This window comes from Cherax quadricarinatus, chromosome 84 (assembly GCF_038502225.1).
Source record: "Cherax quadricarinatus isolate ZL_2023a chromosome 84, ASM3850222v1, whole genome shotgun sequence".
Lineage (NCBI taxonomy): Eukaryota > Metazoa > Arthropoda > Malacostraca > Decapoda > Parastacidae > Cherax > Cherax quadricarinatus.
In genome coordinates this window covers 2,048,448-2,066,335 of record NC_091375.1, presented here as the reverse complement: position 1 = coordinate 2,066,335, position 17,888 = coordinate 2,048,448, and the positions used below count along the sequence as shown (strand labels likewise).

Here is a 17,888-nt window from a genome sequence, read left to right as displayed (position 1 = left end):
CTATACAACACGGTCCTCGAATTCCTCAGGATATACCCAAGCGTTTGAGGAGGGAAGGTGATCATTTCATAATACAACTTCCTTCAACTCAGAAGAAATTTGCTCAGAAGAGATGCATCGTCTGTGCACAAACAAAAAGACGGCAACAAAGACGCAAAGACACTCGATTTATGTGTGAGGAATGTAAGGTGCCTCTGTGCATGGTGCCTTGTTTCAAGGAGTTCCACAAGCTCCAGCAGTTCTAAAACCATGTCCAGTGATTGTAAATATGTAAATATATGATAGAACATTAGTATTATACAAGATTTGTGCATGTTTATTGTAATAAACAACAGTGGTAAACAATAATATGATAATAACTTTAGTGCAGTTATTGTGTTCAATACAGTGAGTTTATATATATACATTATATACAGTATTGGTCTCTCAGGCCCCAAATGTTAGTAGGAATAGAAAAAAATTGGAAAAGAAAAGAAAAAACAACAAAAACCGCAAAATAATGTAATGCGCGTAAGTGGAATTCGTCGATGTTGCCGCCACCACATCATTTTCGACAAACTTCTTGGCACTGTATCTCGGTAAGTACTGATCAGAATTTTTTTTTTGTCTTATTACCTTCACAAAAATATGCTCTTTAATTCTGTAAGAAAAAATATTTTTTTTTTTTTTTTTTTCAAAATTTCTTGGACACTGGAGCACCACTTCAGATTTTGGCCTTGGACCCTGAAAGGGTTAATCCCACACTTCTCCCTATCACCCTAACATTCATTTCTTTTGCAGTACATCTATAAATATAAACAGCCTTGATGACACACAGCCCTATCTAAAGTCAACTTTGGCAGGGAAATAATCCCCCTCATTCCTACATATTCTAATCTGAGCCTTACTATTGGCATAAAAAAATTTTACTGCTTTAAGTAAACCACTACCTATTCCATACATTTCCAACCTCTGCTACATTGTTTCCCTATCTGCCCTATCATATAAATGTTATTTGTATATCTCCACATTAAAATTCCTATCGGTACTGTTTCCTGTTTTTCCTTTATTTTTTTTTATTTCGTTGCTCTTCTTTTTGTCTTTTATGTTCACTTTATCTTTGTATTTTCATTCTCAGAACAAATTTAAACTATTTCTTGATATATCAAAGCCAACACTTCTGAATACAGATAAACTAACCAATTGGAGCCAGCATCCTCTGTAGTACTGATAGTGTAGAAAATAAATTTTTTGTTGATGTTGGTAGCATAAGTGTGCTGCTGTTTTGGAATTAAAAGCAATGTGTTTTGTGAATGAATGAATTTATTTTGTAGATGAACCAGGGAAGCAGAGCATCCTTATTACTCAGCTTAATGTAGAGAATGGAAGAGATAAAAGGACAATAGAGGACAGAGATAGTGAAGAGGAAGACATTAACAATGAAAACAAGGGAGCTGAGGAGAAGGAAGGAGGAGAAATGAAACATCATATATTTGTTATTCACACAGCTGACACTGAAGAAACAGAACTTATCACCATTGCTGAGCCTTCAAATTCTCACTGTAATTATTAGCATTGTTTTAGATTTTTTTAGGTTTATGGCAGTTCATGATAAAAGCAAAATACAGGTTGACCTTCACTAATCTGGCACCATCAGGACGTGAAGGGTGCCAGATTAGTGATTTTTGCCGGATTACAGAGTGGTTAGGTTAGAATACACTTAACCCAATGGCGATATTTATGAATCGGTGATTTCACCCACTTCATGCCCTATTTTTGGCCCATTCCATTGTTCCAGTCTACCAAAATCATAGCTATTTCACTAGTATTCCTTCTATTCTGTAGACTGAGTACAAGAAAATACCCATTTACCTATTTCAACTACCCAGTAAAGTGGTCAGAAATCAGTGAGTTGGCCAGTTTAACACAAATTTCAAAAGATGCCATTTTCACAATAGGGTCCAGAATAAACAATGCAAACATTCCTAGCACCAAAATAACATTTTCTCTGTTCATTAGTCACATCTCCAGACCTCTCTTATATTGTGCTTGCTTTCCATTTTGAATTTTTATTCACACAAAAAGAAAATAGAAGATTTACTGTTATGTAGACTACTGCATTATTGTAATAATTGTGTAAATAATGTCAAGCCATTCATGACTGTGTATTAAATCAGCCAATTGGACACATATTGGATGGTGATGTCATGTGTTTACTCTTGAACATTGGCAAAATTGAACATTTCCACTAGTTTGAGCTCAATTTCAAGGTACTTTGTCATGAAACCAATCGAAATCATATCTATTTCTGTAATGTATCTTCCATTCTATCAAACGAGGATGCAACCATAAAAATCATACGGAAACCACACATCACTGTTTTATACTATAAACACGGTTGCTTTTTTTTTCTCATTATGCACTGCGTGCTGCAAGATTTTTTTTATAGTGCATACTTAACACACAGACCTATTCTCTCATATGTAGGCCCAAATTTACCAGTCAGAGCTTATCTGAGTGAGCTGAGCTCATGGCAACCAACAGTGGCTTCAAAGCCACTGTCTTTTATGTACAATGTATGGTGTATATGCTTTACACAAGAAAAAGCATTTCTTTTATTTATTAGAACCATGGCTAGGGCTAGAAGTGAGCAGGTTATAGCAATAAATGGAAAAAAAGAAATTTAACTAACCTATGTAGCATGTAGCGCCACCAAACAGTAGCAGCAGGTTGGTGTGGCGTCCCTGGAAATTTGAAATTATGCTAGGGAAATTAGTGCCAGATTAGTGATGGCTGACCTGTACTAATTCTTTGAGCAATTTGTTCTATATACAGAATTGGGTTGTTTTTACTTCCAGCTCTCATATTCAGTATGCCTTCAGAGTTTTGTCTTTAAACATCATTTTTTTAAATTGTTTTAAAGATTTTTGTATGTGTATATCTTTCTTTCAACGCCCTGGCCCTATCCCACCGAGGCAGAGTGACCTAAAAAGAAAAACAAAAGTATTCTTTTTAAATTTAATAATTTATACACATGTAAGTTGGTGCCAGGTGAAAAAGTCGCGCGTGTTTGAGCTCAGTCAAATTTACATTTCTCTGACTGTACAGCAGGGGACAGAGTGCGGAAAATAGGCGTGTGCAGAACTTATTGATATTCTCATTTAAACCCTACATTAAGGAAATATCAGTGATCACTGAAGAGATAAAAATATAGATTATAGTGTCAAGTGTAGAGTGCTGGGCATCAGGATAACAGCTGTAACTGGAGGGTGCCATACAGTGAATGGTTTGTGACTAGCAGTGAGTGTAGATCAGTGAGGGGAAATAAGAAAGATCAGGAACTAACATAAATTCCAAGAGCAGAAAAGTTAAGAAACAAAAAAGGACTATTGTTAAAATGTCAGGAAAATATAAGATATAATTATTAGTAAAAGTGTAGAAGGGGAGCAGGTTGTGAACTAGGCCTAAAGGTGTTTCCACACGGTGGGTCGTGTTCTATACTGAAGGATTGTTACTCATCTTATCATATGTAATATAGCGAGTGACATAGTGAGTGACGAAATATTGATGTTCAGTGATATAGTGATCTTAAATTATGGATTACAACAATCTGACAAATACCCAATACATAATGTATAATATAGGGAATAATTATTGCCAGAGGTCAACAGAGAAGTGGACTAAACAATCAGATGAATATTGAACTTTCGTATAAGTGATATAACGAGGGATAAGGACATGAATAGGCAGTGATATAGTGAACTGAAATTGTGGATAAGAGTAATCTTAATTAATCCCAAGCAATAGTGTACAATATATGGTGTAATTATATGGGAACATTGTGCAAGTGCCATGTGCACCCTTACCCTCATTCCAGAGACATAACAGTTACAAAAGCAATACATATATTCTGATCACAACATCATAGAAGTTCAAACGAGTATTACCTCAGGGTTAGGGAACTGCACCACTAATGTTAGAGACGGAATGTTCAGCAAATTTAATTTTAACAACCATAGAATTGACTGGGAAAAAATAAACCAAGAGTTATCAGACATATCCTAGGAATCAGACATGAGCATCCTGAATCCCCACCAGTGCTTAGAGAAGCTGAATACAGAAGCATACGAAGTATGTATGAAGCATGTATCATTGAGAAAACCCAGAAGATCAAATATAGAGAGAAGCATAGGAGATGGTACAGAAGAAAATGGGTTACTGAATTGCTTAAAAGCACAAATATGTTGCAATAGAGGAAAGATAGGCTTAGCTGAGAGATCGCTGAATTAGAGCAAAAACTCAGGATGTCATGCCTAACAGAAGAAGTACAAAAGGAACACAGGGCCATACAGGACATTGCAAGAAACCCAAAATATTTCTATTCCTATTCAAAATCCAAACTAAAAACTACCTGTAGAATTGGACCATTATTGAGAGGAGATTCGTATACTGACGATGAACAGGAAATGAGTGATATCCTAAAAGAACAGTATGAGTCGGTGTTCAACAACTCACTAAATGACAGCAAGGTAGAAAATGAAGAAATATTTTTCACTCCAGCAGAAGGCCGTGCAGACCAACTAATGGACATTAGTACAAATCCCATAGATTTCAAAAAAGAAATGGACAACATGCCCACTCACTCAGCACCTGGACCAGATTCATGGAATGCTCTATTTATAAAGTGCAAAGTACCACTAGCACGAGCCCTCAGTATTCTTTGGAGAAAGAGCTTAGATCTAGGTGAAATACTGGAGGCCTGTTAGAGTGCAGACATAACTCCTTTGCATAAGGGAGGTAGTAGAGCACTAGCTAAAAATTTCAGACCAGTAGTCCTAACTTCTCACATAGTAAAAATCTTCGAAAAAGTGGTGAGATGGCAGATTACAAATTTCATGGACCAGCATAACCCAAACCAGTATGGTTTTAGAGCAGGACGATCATGCCTGTCACAGCTGCTGAACCATTATGACAGAATTACAGAGACATTGGAAGAAGACCAAAATGCAGATGTGATTTACACAGATTTTGCAAAGGCGTTTGACAAATGCTGTCATGGAGTGATAGCGCACAAAATGAGGGCCATGGGCATTATGGGAAAGGTAGGCAGATGGACTTTCGGGTTCCTAACACAGAACACAACAAGTAATAGTAAACAGAGCAATATCCAGCATCAGCGAGGTCAAGAGCTCGGTGCCCCAAGCCACTCTCCTGGCACCTCTGCTGTTTCTCATCCTTATAGCGGACATAGATCAAAACACCCATCACACTTTTGTATCATCATTTGCACATGACACTAAAAATAAGCATGAAAGTCATTATAGTAGAGGACACTGAAAAAATTACAGGAAGACATAAGCAGGGTTCTCCAGTGGGCAGTGGAGAACAACGTGACATTCAATGGGGATAAGTTCCAGCTGCTTAGGTATGGAAAGAATGAAGAACTCAAAAGGAACACTATACACAAAACTCAAGAGGGTCACTATATAGAATGAAAAGAATGCATGAAAGACCTGGGAATAATTATGTCAGCCAACCTTTCTTTTAAGGAACATACCAAGACAAAGATCACAACGGCCAGGAAGATGACAGGGTGGGTATTGAGAACTTTCAAACAAGGGAAATACAGTAATGCCAATGATGACACTTTTCAAATCACTAGTGCTCCCTCATTTAGAATATAGCTCAGTGCTGATGGCCCCATTCAAAGCAGAAGAAATATCAGAGCTGGAACAAATACAGAGATCATTTACGGTTTACATTGAGCCAGTAAAGCACCTAAATTACTGGGAACGCCTTCAAGTCTTGAACATGTACTCATTGCAGCGGAGGAGAGAGAGATGCATGATAATATACACCTGGAAAGTACTCGAGGGCGTGGTCTGAAATTTGCACACTGCAACAACAACATACTGGAGTGAGAGATATGGGAGGAAGTGTAAAATAAACCCAGTGAGGAGCAGGGGTGTGGTGGGGACAATAAGGGAACTGTATCAACATCTAGGGTCCCAGACTATTCAACATCTTACCAGAAGATATCAGAAACATGGCTGGAACAAGTGTAGAAGCCTTCAAGAGTAAACTGGACAAGTATCTTCACCAGGTGCCAGATCAACCAGGCTGTGATGGATATGTGGGGCAGCAGGCCTCCAGCAGCAACAGCCTGGTTAATCAGGCTGTTGCTGATGAGCCTGGCCCATGGCCAGGCTCTGAGAGTAGTTAAACTCTCAAAACTCTTCTAAGGTATATCAAAGGAGTTACTAGTCCCTTTCTCCCAGCATTTTAGTTACCTCTTACGACACATGTGGCTTATGGAAGAATTCTTTTCCACTTCCCTATATATATATTCTTCTTTCTTTCAACACACCGGCCGTATCCCACCGAGGCGGGGTGGCCCAAAAGGAAAAACGGAAGTTTCTCCTTTTACATTTAGTAATATATACAGGAGAAGGGGTTACTAGCCCCTTGCTCCTGGCATTTTAGTCGCCTCTTACAACACGCATGGCTTACGGAGGAAGAATTCTGTTCCACTTCCCCATGGAGATAAGAGGAAATAAACAAAGGACAAGAATTAGTAAGAAAACCCAGAGGGGTGTGTATATATATGCTTGTACATGTATGTGTAGTGTGACCTAAGTGTAAGTAGAAGTAGCAAGACATACCTGAAATCTTGCATGTTTATGAGACAGAAAAACGGACACCAGCAGTCCTACCATCATGTAAAACAATTACAGGTTTCCGTTTTACACTCACTTGGCAGGACGGTAGTACCTCCCTGGGCGGTTGCTGTCTACCAACCTACCAGTTTTGCATTGCTTCATGTCTATATTGTTTATCAGAACTTTGTAGGAGTAACAACTTGTAAAAAGGCTCCTGATTCACCAGTATTTATTTCTCCCTATCATTTTCTTTTTCTTTATGTCCCCTTTTCCACCATTTGCTTTCCTTTGTGAATGACAATTGTTTTTTGCCATCGTTGAATCTGAACTGGTAACCCCTGCCATTCAATAATATATTTAAATACTGTGAATGAAAATTGTGTTGTTTACTCAGTAGATTGGTCTAGACCTATTTATTAGGATGCATATTAGTATTAGGTGTTCATACTGATCAAATGTACTACAGTACAGTGATTTAAATTGTATAAATTATAGGTTTCAGTGAACCTTGGAGACTGTTGTGCCTGTGTAGATTATTGATTGGCTTGAGTTACCAATTTTCACATGATGATTGGCAAAATAAGTTACTCATGAAGGAAAAAAGGCAGAAGGAAACAAATTGAACAAGTAAGTGATAATACTGGTAATAAGGAAGTCTTCAAACAAATTTTTTTCCTTAAGGAGTTCATTGAGCCCTACACAGAAAGTTTTTCATAATTTGAAGCATTTTAATCCATTAGCTATTTCAAATTCAAAACTCTGTTTTTTTTTTTTTTTTTTTTTTTTTTTTTTTTTTTTGCGAGGGGCTTGGACTTCCAGCAGGCATGCGTGAGCGTGTTTGATAGGAGTGAATGGAGACAAATGGTTTTTAATACTTGACGTGCTGTTGGAGTGTGAGCAAAGTAACATTTATGAAGTAAATCGGTAATATTGTAATTTCTTTCTATTGTATTTTTGTTAGGTGAAAATGGTCAGAGTCCAGGGTCAGCAGTATCTTGTGAAGGATGTGGCACATTGATGTCCTCTGTTTCAGTGCTGAGAAAACATGCAGTACACTGCAGAGTTCAGCAGGAAGGTATGTTGGTTAATCATAGGTTACTGAAGTGTATGGTATGTAGTAAATTTTCTTGTTTAAGATCAACTTTCTTTGAGTGCCAGAAAGCTTTGCCTTTTTTTTTTTTTTTTTAACAAGTCAGCCATCTCCCACCGAAGCAGAGTGACCCAAAAAGAAAATACTTTCATCATCATTCACCACTTTCACCTCACTCACACATAATCACTGTTTTTGCACAGGTGCTCAGAACACAACGGTTTAGAAGCATGTATGTATAAAGATACACAACATATCCCTCCAAACTGCCAGTATCCCAAACCCCTCCTTTAAAGTGCAGGCATTGTACTTCCCATTTCCAGGACACAAGTCCGGCTATATAAAAATAACCGGTTTCCCTGAATCCCTTCACTAAATACTACCCTGCTCACACTCCAACAGCTCATCAGGTCCCAAATACCATTCGTCTCCATTCACTCCTATCTAACACGCTCATGCACTCCTTTACCCCCTCCCTCCAACCATTTTCAGAACGACCCCTATCCCGCCTTCCTTCCCCTACAGATTTATACGCTCTCCATGTCATTCTACTTTGATCCATTCTCTCTAAATGACCAAACCACCTCAACAACCCCTCTTCAGCCCTCTTGACTAATACTTTTATTAACTCCACACCTCCTAATTTCCACACTCCGAAATTTTCTGCATAATATTTACACCACACATTGCCCTTAGACAGGACATCTCCACTGCCTCCAACCATCTCCTCGCTGCAGCATTTACAACCCAAGCTTCACACCCATATAAGAGTGTTGGTACCACTATACTTTCATACATTCCCTTCTTTGGCTCCATCGATAGCATTTTTTGTCTCCACATATACATCAACACACCACTCACCTTTCTTCCTTCATCAATTCTATGGTTAACCTCATCCTTCATAAATCCATCCACTGACACATCAATTCCCAAATATCTGAAAACATTCACTTCTTCCATACTCCTCTCTAATTTGATATCCAATTTTTCTTTATCTAAAATATATTAAACAACCACGGTGACATCACACATCCTTGTCTAAGGCCTACTTTTACTGGGAAAAAATTTCCCTCTTTCCTACATTATTTGATACCCTCATCACCTTACTTTTTTCTATGTTAACTTTCAACTTTCTACCTTTACACACACTCCCAAACTCGTCCACTAACCTTTGCAATTTTTCTTTAGAGTCTCCCATAAGCACAGTATCATCAGCAAAAAGTAACTGTGTCAATTCCCATGTTGTATTTGATTCCCCATAATTTAATCCCACCCCTTTCCCAAACACCCTATCATTTACTTTTTTTACAACTCCATCTATAAATATATTAAACACCTAGGTGACATTACACATCCCTGTCTAAGACCTACTTTTACCAGGAAGTAGTCTCCCTCTCTTCTACACACCCTAACCTCAGCCTCACTATCCTCATAAAAACTCATTACAGCATTTAGTAAATTACTACCTATTCCATTTACTTGCAACATCTGCCACATTGCTCTCCTATCCACTCTATCATATGCCTTTTCTAAATCCATAAATGGAATGAAAAACTTCCCTACCCTTATCTAAAATCTGTTCACATATATGCTTCAATGTAAACACTTGATCTACACATCCCCTACCCACTCTAAAACCTCCTTGCTCATCTGCAATCCTACATTCTGTCTTACCTCTAATTCTTTCAGTAATAACCCTACTGTACACTTTTCCTGTATCAGCATGATTTTTATAATGAGTATTCTTTATATCCTGTTTATATTCTTTTGCACCATGTGAAAAGAGTATAAAAAAAACTTCTATTTTAGTGTTTTTGCTTTTTAGTTTAAATTATATGAAAGTATGATTTTAATACAGCCAAAGTTCTTTTCAGGATTGGCAGAGTGGCTGGTTCAAAGACGCGGAACTAATGCTAATAATAGTATAGAAAACACTGTTGGAGATGAAAATGAAGATGACGGGGAGGAGACAGGTGGAGAACTCAAATGTGTTGAAGAAGTAGATGGGACTAACCTGAGTCATGCAGTTACCATCAGTGAAGATGGTAGCATAACCTCTGTGCCACTTTCTCAACTTGCACCAATACATCTTCAGATAGAAAGTAAGTAGGTGTTAGTTGACTGTTGTGGTTACCATCTTGGTGGATGATACGGTTGTGCTTTAAAATCTACAGTGTAAAAGAGTCTGATTTTGTTATTTAACTCACCGGCCATCTCCCACTGAGGTAGGGTAGCCCAAACAAGAAAAAACACACTGTTACTATCTTGCCAGATGTGCTTACATCACAGTTCAGACAGTCCTCCAAACTTTAATATCCTCACCCTTCTTGAAGAGTTCAGGCACTACTTCCCACCTCCAGGACTTGAGTCTGGCTAACCAGTTTCCCTGAATCTTCATAAATGTCGCCTTTCTCACGCTTTAACAGTATGTCAGTCATAAAATCTCATTTCTCCACTCTAATCTAATGCACTCACACAAGCCTGTGTTGGATGTCCTTTACCCCCTCTCTCCTGTGATGACCCTTACTCTTCCTTTCACTGCAGATTTCTGTACCCTCTTAGTCATCCTATTATGCTGCATCCTCTCTAAATGCCTATACCACTTAACAACACCTCTTCAGCCATCTGAATTATACTTTTGGTAACCCCAAATCATCATCTAATTTCCATACTTCTGTCTGCATAATCACACCACTCATTGTCTTCAAACATGACATGTCCATTGTCTCCAGCTTCCTCCGTGAACCGACATTTCAAACCCATGTTTCACACCAATATAACATTGTTGGTACAGTACTTCTGTACTGTGGTACTTTACCCTTTTTGCTTCTATGGATTAAGTTCTCTGTCTCCCCAGATGCCTCAATTCACTACTCACCTATTTTTTTTTCTTTGTCTAAACAAATTTACTTCTTCCATACTTCTTCCCTTCAATCTAATATTCAATCTTTCATTGCCTATTTTTTTTGTTACTCTTATTTGTTTTTTCCTTATTTTTTTTATTATCACACTGGCCGATTCCCACCAAGGCAGGGTGGTCCGAAAAAGAAAAACTTTCACCATCATTCACTCCATCACTGTCTTGCCAGAAGGGTGCTTTACACTACAGTTTTTAAACTGCAACATTAACACCCCTCCTTCAGAGTGCAGGCACTGTACTTCCCATCTCCAGGACTCAAGTCCGGCCTGCCGGTTTCCCTGAACCCCTTCATAAATGTTACTTTGCTCACACTCCAACAGCACGTCAAGTATTAAAAACCATTCGTCTCCATTCACTCCTATCAAACACGCTCACGCATGCCTGCTGGAAGTCCAAGCCCCTCGCACACAAAACCTCCTTTACCCCCTCCCTCCAACCTTTCCTAGGCCGACCCCTACCCCGCCTTCCTTCCACTACAGACTGATACACTCTTGAAGTTATTCTGTTTCGCTCCATTCTCTCCACATGTCCGAACCACCTCAACAACCCTTCCTCAGCCCTCTGGACAACAGTTTTGGTAATCCCGCACCTCCTCCTAACTTCCAAACTGCGAATTCTCTGCATTATATTCACACCACACATTGCCCTCAGACATGACATCTCCACTGCCTCCAGCCTTCTCCTCGCTGCAACATTCATCACCCATGCTTCACACCCATATAAGAGCATTGGTAAAACTATACTCTCATACATTCCCCTCTTTGCCTCCAAGGACAAAGTTCTTTGTCTCCACAGACTCCTAAGTGCACCACTCACCCTTTTCCCCTCATCAATTCTATGATTCACCTCATCTTTCATAGACCCATCCGCTGACACGTCCACTCCCAAATATCTGAATACATTCACCTCCTCCATACTCTCTCCCTCCAATCTGATATCCAGTCTTTCATCACCTAATCTTTTTGTTATCCTCATAACCTTACTCTTTCCTGTATTCACTTTCAATTTTCTTCTTTTGCACACCCTACCAAATTCATCCACCAATCTCTGCAACTTCTCTTCAGAATCTCCCAAGAGCACAGTGTCATCAGCAAAGAGCAACTGTGACAACTCCCACTTTGTGTGTGATTCTTTATCTTTTAACTCCACGCCTCTTGCCAAGACCCTCGCATTTACTTCTCTTACAACCCCATCTATAAATATATTAAACAACCACGTGACATCACACATCCTTGTCTAAGGCCTACTTTTACTGGGAAATAATTTCCCTCTTTCCTACATACTCTAACTTGAGCCTCACTATCCTCGTAAAAACTCTTCACTGCTTTCAGTAACCTACCTCCTACACCATACACCTGTTCACTCTTAATTTCCTTTTGTATACCCTCTCAAATTCCTATTCTCAACAGAATTTATTGATAAAGCCTCACCCATTTTCTCATTGGCTCTCCAATTGTACTATTTCACCACTCATTTAATCTTTTTTTTTTTCCTATCTATATATTCTTCCCTTTATATATCACTTTTATGCTCCCAGAGCCTCTTATAAGCTAACTCTTTTTCCCCTACCACCCTTTTTTATCTCATCACTCCACCAGTAACTTCTTTTCCCCTTCATATCCACTTCTCTGTGCCTACAAACCTCTGCTCTACACTCTAGCATAGCATTCTTAAATCTATCCCATACCTCTTTGACCACCTCTTCATTACTTGTACTCTCTCTAGCCCACCTTTCTCCCAAAAGTGGGTGGTAGTACACAACAGATAGGGCTAGACTTTGAAATGAGCTGAGGTTGGGTAATGGCTATTAGTCTATATATATTTTTAACATGTTGGCCATCTCCCACTGAAGCAGTGTGACCCAAAACAAAAGAAACACAAGTTTTTCTTCTTTTTACATTTAGTAATTTATACTGAAGAAGGGGTTACTAACCCCTTGCTTCTGGCATTTTAGTTGCCTCTTACAACATGCATGGCTTATGAAGGAAGGATTCTTCTCTGCTTGCCCATGGCATCTGTATATTGAATTGTGTAATAAAATATGAACAGTCAAAAAAAGGGTCATTCCCTTAACTACCTCACAATGGGTCTTCTTTGGAGGACCAAAACCAACTAGTTTATTATTTAGGTAAATATTTTTAACTCTATAAAAAAAATTATGTACTAAGAAACATCTCACCTTTTCTGCATTACATAAACTTTGATAATTTTAGATGATTACATGGTTGTCCTGGGTGATGGCACCAGGACAGAAGAGGGATCAGCAGCAACATGTCAACCACAAGAGTTACAGCAAGTAAGCTTTCCCTCAAATTTCCTTCAAGGCAGGTATTTAGATGTTGAAGGGCTCTTGAACCAGAGAATTGGAGTTGCCTTACTCTTCTTTGGATTAAGCCTGATTACTTCTGTTCTCCAGGTGCTGTATGGCTCCTATGGGTCTAGATCTTCCCCATTATTATTATTAGTAGTAGCAGTAGTATAATATTTATTTTTACCTAATCCTACCAAGGCAGGGTGACCCGAAGATGATAACACATTCATCATCATTCATACAGTTGCTGTCTTGCCAGAAGTGTGTTGACATCACACCAGATGTGCAGGCACCACTTTACACCTCCAAGACTGAAGACTGGCTAACCAGTCACTCCTGAATCCTTTCATAAATGCTACCTTGTTCACACTCCAAAGATGACTTATCTCCATTCACTCTGATCTAGCACTTGCACAGTCCTGTTGTATTCTAAAGCCCCTAGTGCTCTGAACCTCCTTTACCCCCTCCCTCCAATTATCCAACATCCTCACGGATGTAGTATACCAAAAATTTAAACAAGATTTTGACACAGTATGGCATAAAAGATTAAGTGGCAATTTGTTTCATTTGCCAATTGATTTGCATAAAACTCACAATAGTGTATGATTCCATAAAATCTTAATGGTCAAGTTCTAAACCTGTAGGGTTCATACAGCATCTGGGAGGCATTCAGAAGGAAGGGTCAAGTCCAGTTCCTTCATTCAAGAGCCCCTCACCAGTTTCAGAATACCTTCCTGGAGGACACTTCATCCATTTTGCATGAACATTTAATAGATTGTAATTTAGGTCAGTTTTTTTATTTATCAGGTTAATGCTCTTTTTTAGCTGATGTGGATTATTTGAAGAATGTGATAATACAAATTTTTGTTGGACTTGTTGATCTGAGTTTTTTTTTTTTGTGTTAGAATTTTGACCTTTGAACATTACTGTGTATGATTGAACATTCTGAATATCTGGATGAGTGAACGAACTCTGTTACTCCTTCATGTTCCTTCCTAGTCAATCATGTTGATGGTTTTTTGTGTGCTTTATTACCCAATACAGATAGAAGAATCTTCCCTAAGTGCATCAGAAGCACAATCATCGCAGCCAAGAGTCACACTTGTGTCATCATTGCTCAGCCAATAGAGTACAAATACACTCTTTGACTAGTATACCCTGTTTAACAATTTGTAATAGTCAAGTAGCCTTGGACATTATACCTCTGATATATGTAATCTGCTCTTTTGTGCAGAGTGTTTTGATGCAGGAGAATATATTTTTGAATTCATGATACAAGGAGATACAAAGGTATACTTACGGGACAGTATTATATATTGTATATAGAAACTGTAAATTTGTATATTGTTTCAGAATATCCTCATTTTTCTTTTGAGAATTAGTTCTTAAAACCAGTGCACTGGTTTTAATATTAATTTTCAGTGCCTGACTGACACTACTGTTCAGTCCTTATGTCACAAGTAATTCTGACACTGAACTCAGGCTATTCCTAGAGAATTGTAATATAACATAGGCACCACACCAAAAACAAGTACTGGTTTGATATCCCTTGTGTTTAATTGAACATTACAGAAATTCTAAGTAAATTAAAGTACCAAAGATGTGGAATAAAATAAGAATAAAACATGTAAAGTAAAAGGACACAAGTGCAACTAATGTGACATTTTATTGTGGCAACGTTTCGCTCTCCAGGAGCTTTATCAAGCCATTACAAACAATACATGGACACAGAGGGTATATAAAGGCTCAGAGTGAGGTGCAATACTAGTGAGGTACCATATCGATGTTCACTAGTGGTAGTAGTAGTAGTGACAAAAGTAATACACTACTACTACTACTACCACTAGTGAACATCAAAATGGTACCTCACTAGTATTGCACCTCACTCTGAGCCTTTATATACCCTCTGTGTCCATGTATTGTTTGTAATGGCTTGATAAAGCTCCTGGAGAGCGAAACGTTGCCACAATAAAATGTCACATTAGTTGCACTTGTGTCCTTTTACTTTACATATTGAACATTAAATTGGTATAAAATACCGACAGGTTGTTAGGTAAGACACATATGCAACAGTTAGGTATCTTTATTTTGAAACGTTTCGCCTACACAGTAGGCTTCTTCAGTCGAGTACAGAAAAGTTGATAGAAGCAGAAGATACTTGAAGACGATGTAATCAGTCTATCAACTTTTCTGTACTCGACTGAAGAAGCCTACTGTGTAGGCGAAACGTTTCAAAATAAAGATACCTAACTGTTGCATATGTGTCTTACCTAACAACTTTACATATTGTCGGTAATTCTACCAACTTTATTACAAGAATAAAACAGCACAATACCATGGGTGGAACAGCACACAAATAACTCACACATAGGAGAATGAAACAGTCCAGTCTGGCTTGGATCATTAACTATTCACAAAGAAGTGAAGAGAAGAGAGCCAGTATGTATATGAGGGGAGGGAAACCAGGAGTAGAATGAGAGGAGGGAAGTAGTATAATGGAAAAGTAGTGGTAGAGGTAGTGGTGATAGTACATAATAGTAAATAGTGCAATAGTAGCAGAGATGGTAATAAGGCAGGAGTAGTGGTAGTGACACAAGAGTAAGAAAGTGGAGTATAAGCAAAGCAGTAGTAGTAGTGGAGGCAGTCTAAGAACAAGAGAAAAAAGATAATGGAGCACTGCAGGAGAGCTAATAACCCACAAGGGTAGGACAAAAATTCAGGAATTTTTTGTTGCTGCTGCTGTCACTGCCACTACCATTTCTCCATTATACTGCTACTACTACCTCTTGTGTTCTACTCCTGGCCGCTCCCTCCTCTTGTATATATATTCTGGCTCTCTCTCCTTGCTTCCTTGCAACCAGTTAATGGTTGTAAGGAAAACATTGTTATGAGTTTCATTTTCCTGTGTGCAGGTTATTTGTAAATAACATAAGAGATGAACTGAAAGACTACAATGATCTCATTTAATTTAAAACTAAGTTAAAGCAGGCACTGTGTGCCTAAATACTAAAGTCAAATCACTTGCCTATTTTTTTGTAGATAACCTCAGCTGTTATAGTATATTGACTTAACCTTATGAACATTACTGCTTCTATATTCTGTACTGAACTTTGTTATCTAATCATTGTCTGTAGTTATTAAATTACAGTATTGCATTACCTGTCACCTGTTGTAAAAAAAATTCTCTGATAATGTATCTGTTTTTGCTGGACTTGAAATAATTCCAATTTTTCTTATTGTCACATACATGCTACACTTTTAACTTGCTCTCATGTATGTATATGTTTTATCTTCATTGAATTAATGTCTTTAAATACACATATGTGCAGTGTTTATTATGTCTATTGTATTCTTGTAGTCTTAAGTTGTATCTTGCTTGAAATTCTATGCATAACCAGGGCCTTTCCATAGATACTATCTAATTCCACACAATCTTGTGGAACTGTATGCTGTATCCTGTGCAAATAGTGTTTGTCTGAAAAAACTGGTTGATGTTTATTAAAACTGATTCATTATCAGAACATTACCTGAAAGATTATGTAATTGAAATTATTGTTATTAAATAGGCTTATTAGCTTAAACTTTGCATGTAACAAAAATCAGAAGATTCAAGAATGCCTTTTAAGTCTTATGAATTTGAAAATTATTTATTGGTCAGGGACCATGCACTTTTTTGCAGCATATAAAGTGAGTTCTACCAAGTATTGCAGTAAAATGACAAATTTCTGCACTGCAGATCTAAATCTGAATATTATATTGGGTAATTTGATACCATAGGTCTTTGTGAGAAAGGTAACATTTATGAAGGGCCTGACTTCGAAGGCAATGCTCTCGCTTCACATGCTGAGAGTCTTTGGTTCAATCCCTGGCAAGGGTGGAAACATTGGGCGCGTTTCCTTACACCTGTTGTCCCGTTCACCTAACAAGCAAGTAGGTACCTGGATGTTAGTCGACTGGTGTGGGTCGCATCCTGGGGGACAAGCTTGAGGACTCCAGTGGAAATAAGATAGATAGTCCCTCGATGACACACTGTCTTACTTGGGTTATCCTGAGTGGGTAGCCTTCCGGGGTTAAAAATCTGAACAAAATCTTATCTTAACTCTTAAACTGTCCAAACATAAATCTACATTCGCTCGCGTAGTGCTCCAAACGTAGATCTACGTTCAATTTAACATGCTTTCTTGTGTAAAAAAACGTAGATCTATGTTTGGAGTGCTATGCGAGCAAACGTAGATCTATGTTTGGACAGTTTAAGGGTTAAGGGAAGCAGGTTAAGCAGACTTGATGAAGGTGGAAAGTGCAATTCTACACTCTAAAGAATGGAGAGTGACAATACAGTTTGGAGAACTATTTGAAGTGTAAAGTCAGCACACTTCTGAAAGACAGCTCGAGAGTGAGTAACAATGAATGTGTTTCCTTTTTTTGCATCCCCCTACCCTTGTGGGACGTGGTAAGTGTCCCAGAGAAACGGCAAAGCACTGACAGTATGGTGAATAACACTGACTTCAAAGGATTCGCTATTGGTGCAGTTTTTCACTGCAGATTTTATTCAATAAAATACAACAGAAAATCCCATCTTGTGGCGAGTGGATGAGGTCTGGGGAGCCAGGTGTTGAACGGGTGAGGTTCAAGAAACAGAAGCACAGCAACAGGTCTACCAGCCCACACAAGGTTTGTTTCTTCATTTTGGTATGGTGCGAGCTATGGATGTACACAAAGGACACGTGCTATTTATTTGCTAAATTGTGTTAGTTTAATGGTAGAGTATTCAAGGAATTTTCCTTTGATTTTGTCATTTTCACAAAATAGTAGGTTTGCTTTATCTCACACCTTAAAGTCTTGATTACTAAAGGAAAACAGATCAAAGCTCACAGATTTTTCAGTGAGCTCAATAAAAGCTTGAGTGGGTATGCCATATACCAAGTTTGA

General features: G+C 38.3%; 1 protein-coding gene across 4 annotated transcripts in view; it reads left to right on the top strand.

The window, feature by feature from the left end:
• The window catches only part of LOC128704434 (zinc finger protein 883), a 73,834-nt gene extending 59,131 nt beyond the window's left edge, over positions 1-14,703 (top strand). The window contains exons 9-13 of one of the 4 annotated variants that reach the window (XM_070102937.1): positions 1,314-1,541; positions 7,600-7,713; positions 9,603-9,830; positions 12,862-12,944; positions 14,004-14,703. In XM_070102937.1, the coding sequence (XP_069959038.1) occupies positions 1,314-1,541; positions 7,600-7,713; positions 9,603-9,830; positions 12,862-12,944; positions 14,004-14,087 (737 nt within the window). In that variant the 3' untranslated portion in view covers positions 14,088-14,703. The remainder of the gene's footprint in view (positions 1-1,313; positions 1,542-7,599; positions 7,714-9,602; positions 9,831-12,861; positions 12,945-14,003) is intronic. The other 3 variants (XM_070102935.1, XM_070102934.1, XM_070102936.1) reach the window with 3 other exon arrangements.
• Positions 14,704-17,888: the final 3,185 nt, after the last annotated feature.